General features: G+C 34.3%; 1 protein-coding gene across 1 annotated transcript; it reads right to left on the bottom strand.

Annotated features, from left to right (window-relative positions):
* Positions 1 to 2,883: 2,883 nt before the first annotated feature.
* LOC143536558 (uncharacterized) lies at positions 2,884 to 5,513 on the bottom strand. The gene is made up of 4 exons (XM_077030521.1): positions 4,716 to 5,513; positions 4,122 to 4,360; positions 3,175 to 3,389; positions 2,884 to 3,104 (listed from the first exon to the last, which is right to left on the bottom strand). The coding sequence occupies exons 1-4, from the start codon at positions 5,511 to 5,513 to the stop codon at positions 2,884 to 2,886; spliced, it is 1,473 nt and encodes a 490-aa protein (XP_076886636.1).
* Between the last annotated feature and the right edge of the window lie 455 nt (positions 5,514 to 5,968).

Here is a 5,968-nt window from a genome sequence, read left to right as displayed (position 1 = left end):
CCTTGCAGTACAATGTGGTATCTTGGTTTGCTCGGGTCCTTGACATAGAAAACTTGTGAGACATGTCTTGCCATAACGAATGGTTCGGATTTATAGCCGTGAGTTGAACGGTCGACAAGTGTAAAACCATATTTGTCAACTTGAACGCCTGTACGGTTATTTACCCACTTACATTTGAACAAAGGAATATTGAAACCATGATAGTCCAAATCCCAAATTTCTTCTATAACACCGTAATAAGAATCTTTGGTGATTTTTATCAATGTATCACGACGTTGTCTATTGAACTCGGTTGTCGATGCTATAATTGTAACTCCACTATTCTGCACTGCACTTTTTTTTATCTTGATCACGGGTGTAAAATGTATAGCCGTTAATGCCGTACCCTTGATAAGTATCAACTATAAAATCTGGACCTTGTCCAAACCTTTTTACAGCTTCATCAACATCAATTTCTCTTACCTTCCTTTTCATCCACTTCGAAAACTCTTTGTTTTGAGTTTTTATGTACCATATATCATGTAACACCCCGGCTTAAGCGGAAACGCCCGAGAGTGACGTACAGATTGCTCAAACACACGTGGCACTATTAAGTGATCATAATAACATTAATTCATTTAATAAGCCAAGTAACATAAGTTCGAAAGTAACAATACAAGTTCAACCAAAACATAACCATAACAATAGTTCTTTTATTGAAATACCCTAAGTAATCTAAGTGTCTTCAATACTTCAACCTCTAATCATGGTACCTGTAACATATGTATAAAATATGGTCAGCTATAAATATAGCTGGTGAGTTTCCACAGTTTAAATACGTACATAAAAACCATACAATTCATAGACATGTGATAATCGAGCAAGTAAGTCCTTTCCAGTTGGTACAACCAATGTACTTGGATAATCGCGCAAGTAAGGTCCTTTCCTATTGGTAACAACCAACGTACTTGGATAATGAGGCCCTTTTCCACTCGATACAAATGGACCGGAGTGCAAAGGGGGCGTATGATCATACTTAATGAGGCTTCCCAATCGTGCAAATAATATTCGTGCAAGTAATACAAGTAACACACAAGTCCATTTACGAATTGTAGTTTTGTAATAGAAGAAATAATACTTGAATCTTTATAAGGATACATATGCTACCCCACAACATTAAAACATTAAAAAGGGGTGGTGAAAAACTCACCTTAGTAATTGAAGATAAAAAGGAATAAGAATAACTTGAAGGCGCCAAAGGAAACCGAAGCGGTCAATCCGTACGAACTATAAATAAACACGACTTTTAACGGCTATTCTAACGGAAATTTAAAGTTGGTTAAATGAATAGATTTAGAAGTTAGTTATTGTTTTATTACAAACTTTACGGCTCTTTGATTATTATATTAATATTTATGTTTTAACGGCAATCGGTTATTAATATGGTTTAAGTATTTTAACGGCGGGGATACGAAGTTTGTATGTTTGAAATACTTGAACTAATGTTTACAAGTCGAAAAATATAATTTTTGTTTTAACGAGATGATTTTTAATATATTAAAGTTTACGTCGCAATTAATATACGATTTTTAGTTACGGCTTACGAGAATGAAAAACTCGGTTTCTAGTGTAAAGTGGTGAGATACATTTTATAGTTAATTTATATAATTTTTATTTAACTTAAAAAAAGGTTTTTATAATTTTATTTTGATTTTTAATTGCTTAAAATGATTTATTAGTTATAAATAAATAAACTGTTATTAAAAAACACATGACCGAAACCCGGGTCCGGAGGTTATTAGTTTCATGTTTAACCAACTGAGCTAGGCCTCATATTCGTTATGAACATGGTTTCAATTATATATATATAGTATTAGTTTTTAATAGTTTTAATTAATAATAATAATAACAATGAACAGTTTACAAAAAGAAAAAGCTTGACCCGGGTTTCGAACCCGGGTCTGTTGGTTACCAGACAACGAAGTTAACCAGTTGGACTAGCAAGTAATTCAGTTAAGGTATAAGAAAGAATATATATATATATAATATACTTCAGGTTCATCTTCTTCACATGAACCCAAGATTTTTCAATCTTAGTTTCTGTTTCAAGTTTGTTAAAATCACGTTAGGGGTTTTGTTTGTTAGATCAAAACTGCTCAAATGCATGTTACAATTACCTCAAATGGTGTTGATTTGGTGAAGAACAAGAACTCGCCGGAGCCGAAGCTTTGCCGGATTATTACGGCTATTGTAGAGAAAATTAGAGGGAAAGAAGGTTATGAGCGAGTTGTAATAAGGCTTAGGTCCCTATTTATACAACTAATCGGAGCGTATACGCGTCAATGCATTAATGTGATTTACCCGGATTTCCCGGCGACGATTACGGGGTGATTTAACGATTATGGTATAATTGACTTGTTATTTATCGTATAATATTGACGTCCGATTGTTTTTATATAATTTAATTTGTTTCAAAAACACGTTTAGGGGTGTACGGCTACCTCTGGCGCCGGATTCCGGGCGCCGGAGGTTTGCCGGAAAAACGGGGAAGACGGTGGAGTGGGTTGGGATTGTTTTATTTATTATATTATATTTTGAATATTTTACACTTTAAACCCTAAAGTTTCATGATCTTTTAAGTTGAAAATTAATATTTAAATTTCCATTTCTAACCTTAAAACTTTATAATTTAAATTATATACTTTTCGGTTTTGGATTATTTACGTGTTTTAAGCGAGTTATCGATAAGCCTCGTGATTTCATAAGAAATGGAACGTAGTAATAAATGAACGAAGGTTTAAACATAAATGTCGGGAATTCTTTATTACTAATCATGACAAAATAATCAAACGACCCAACGGGTTGGGTTTACAAATACAAATACGAATCGAAAATTGACGAATGTCACATATCATCCTTACCCGGGTGTGTCAACCGTAACATTTGCATGTGTTCATTAGCATATGGAGCAAGACATGTCATGTGTTTAAGAACCACGAAATGTGCATCATGTAAATCTTCGTGAGATGGCGAGAATGTTTTGAAACCAACTCTAGCATGACCATCAAGTCGTCCGGAGTGACGAGTTTTAGGAATACCAACACTGTCAAGACCCTTCACATAGCCTGTGAAAAAAAAAGGTTATTATATTGTTACTTAAAACTAATACATGTAATATATTATTGATAGCATTACCTTGCCAGAACTCAATCACCTCTTCAGAAGTATACCCTTCAATAATACCGCCCTCTGGTCGATGACGATTTCTTACATAACCTTCCAAGACACTCATATATCTTTCAAAAGGATACATGTATCGTAGGAACACAGGACCACAAGCCTTAATCTCTTGTACGATATGAGATATTAGGTGAACCATTATATCAAAAATGATGGTGGAAAATACATCTCTAGTTCACAAAGGGTAACATAAATGTCTTTTTGCCATTTATCCAGTTGCTCTACATCAATAACCTTTGAGTGAATGTTGTTAAAAAATAAACAGAGCTTTGTGATTGTATGTTGGACGTTTTTTGGCAACACACCACGAATTGCGATAGGAATCATATGTGTCATCAAAACATGACAATCATGAGACTTCATTCCGATCAATTTACGGTCTTTCATTGACACTAATTTTTTAATGTTTGAAGAATAGGTTGATGGAACCTTAATATCATGTAAACATTGACAAAACTGTATTCTTTCTTCTTTTGTTGTATTATAACAAGCGGTGCGGTAGATAAATACGGTCGCCTCTTTTTTCCGGGTGAAGCTCTTTGCGTATATTTAGAAGTTTCATGTCTTTTCGAACCTTAATCCCATCTTTAGTTTTACCCTTAATATTAGCCTATCAAGCTGTCGCATACGTTTTTTTCTATAGGCATAAGATCTAAACAGTGTCCAACCTTTAAATCTCTCCAATAAGGTAAATCCCAAAAGATTGACTTTTTTTTCCAGATGGCTCATTTCTCAACACGAGATCTTTTTCCCAACACAGTATTTAATTTTTTAACTCGCGAAAATGCATTGGACCGTGTCTTCATCGTCCCGGTCTCGATATTTCCATCAAACTCAACCGTTGACCCTTCGGAAGGAATCTTCAATGTCCCATGTATACATGTTTTTTGCAATTTGTTAACCTTGTCGCGCTTGTTTCATTTTCACAAACCGGGCAAGCTTTCTTACCCTTCGTAGTGTATCCCGACAAGTTATCATATGCTGGAAAATCATTTATAGTACAAAAAATCGTGGCATGCAATTGAAAGTGTTCTTTCCCATAAGCATCATATAAGTTTACACCTAAATCCCAAAGGGTTTTTAAGTCATCAATCAACGGAGACAAGTACACGTCAATATTATTACCAGGCTGTTTCGGACCCTGAATCAACAACGACATCATAATGTATTTCCTTTTCATGCATAACCACGGTGGAATATTGTAGATGCATAAAAGAACCGGCCATGTACTATACTCATGCCCCCGAAAGGATTAAACCCGTGTGAACTAAGACCAAACCGTATGTTTCTTGTCTCCTTCCCGAATTCAGGATACTTGTTATCAATTGTTCGCCACTGAGGTGAATCCGCAACATGTCTTAGTTTTCCATCAATTACACGTTCATCCAAATGCCAACGTAATAATTTTGCTTCTTTTTCGTTTGAAAACAACCTTTTCAGTCTCGGTATGATAGGGAGATACCACAACATTTTAGCGGGCGATCGTTTTTTTTCACCTCATCGTCATCAACTTCATCCGAATCTTTTTTCTGTTTATACCTCGATGCACCGCACACAACGCATTTATGTTCATTTTCGTACCGCTTTCTATACAAAATACAATTATTTGGACACGCATGTATTCTTTCAACTTCCAATCCCATCGGACACATAAGCTTTTTTGCTCGGTATGTCGAAATTGGTAATTCATTGTCTTCCAGAAGCATGCGATCATGCAAAAACACTAATAGTTTCGTGAAACTTTTATCGCTCCATTTGTTTTTCGACTTTAAGTTACTCAAATTCAGCACCGCATCAAGTTTATTAAGTCTAGAACCGGTATATAACGGTTTTTCTGCATCTTCAAATAGGTGTTGTAAATTTTCTATTTCAGCATCGCCCATATTAGTCTCCATATCATGTAACATTTCATTTAAATTGTCATCGGGGCCATTCAAATGGTTATCATTCTCATCAAGGTTTGATGAGTCATTGTTGTACGTACTATTAAGGCTTGATGCGTCATCGTTGTATGTAGTGTCATTAGCAGTCGACGACGTGCTAAAAGCAGCTAGTGATTCTCCATGCCTTGACCAACAATCGTACCTAGGCATAAAGCCATTTTCGAACAAATGTGCCTCTATTTCAGTGATATCCTCAAAATATTGAAATGTTTGACATACGGAACAAGGACAACAAATTGACCGACTTCTTTTTTTTACGCGATTTGCTTCGGCGGCACTAAGAAAACTTTGAACACCGGCTGCATAAATTTCGGATGTATACGAAGCTTTGTACATCCAATCATGATCCATCTGGACATAAAATATTCAAACAAGTGATAGGTAATATATAGATGAAAATTGTAACATTATAATATTTATAAAAATGATAGGTAATATAAAAGATTTTAGAAAAGGCATAAGCTTATGAAAAACTATAGTCATTTAATAACATGCATATATAAAATTTAAGATCCCAAAAATAAAATAAAGAATAAAAATCCAATCAAATTCAAAAATTAAATAACATTAATCTGGTATAATAATTCTTAAAAGTTTGTTTAGAAATATTTACCAAATGGTGTTGTTAAGTAGCTTTTTATTTCTAATCCATACTCTTATTGGATAACTAAGAGGGACCCATGCCATATCTTTATTTTCTTTTTATTTAAAAAAATAGTGTTAACATAGATCTAAAATTAATAATATTTTACAAGTATGTCTATTCCTTTTTCTTTCTTTTTTTCTTTTTGAAATTCGAACTAAAA

Source organism: Bidens hawaiensis, unplaced genomic scaffold, assembly GCF_021521415.1.
Source record: "Bidens hawaiensis isolate Kalapana, Puna unplaced genomic scaffold, B.hawaiensis_p1.1 tig00010814_1, whole genome shotgun sequence".
NCBI lineage: Eukaryota > Viridiplantae > Streptophyta > Magnoliopsida > Asterales > Asteraceae > Bidens > Bidens hawaiensis.
Note: the sequence above shows the minus strand (reverse complement) of the source record. Positions and strands in the feature narration are given on the sequence as shown.

What these genes read in the sequence shown, in the direction of transcription:
- LOC143536558 (XM_077030521.1), bottom strand. Translation starts at nt 5,513, where the DNA reads ATGGATCATGATTGGATGTACAAAGCTTCGTATACATCCGAAATTTAT. An exon ending in ATGAAGTTGATGACGATGAG is followed by an intron (nt 4,361 to 4,715) that starts GTGAAAAAAAAC and finishes TTGTTGATTCAG; the next exon opens with GGTCCGAAACAGCCTGGTAA. An exon ending in GGTGATTGAGTTCTGGCAAG is followed by an intron (nt 3,105 to 3,174) that starts GTAATGCTATCA and finishes TTTTTTTCACAG; the next exon opens with GCTATGTGAAGGGTCTTGAC.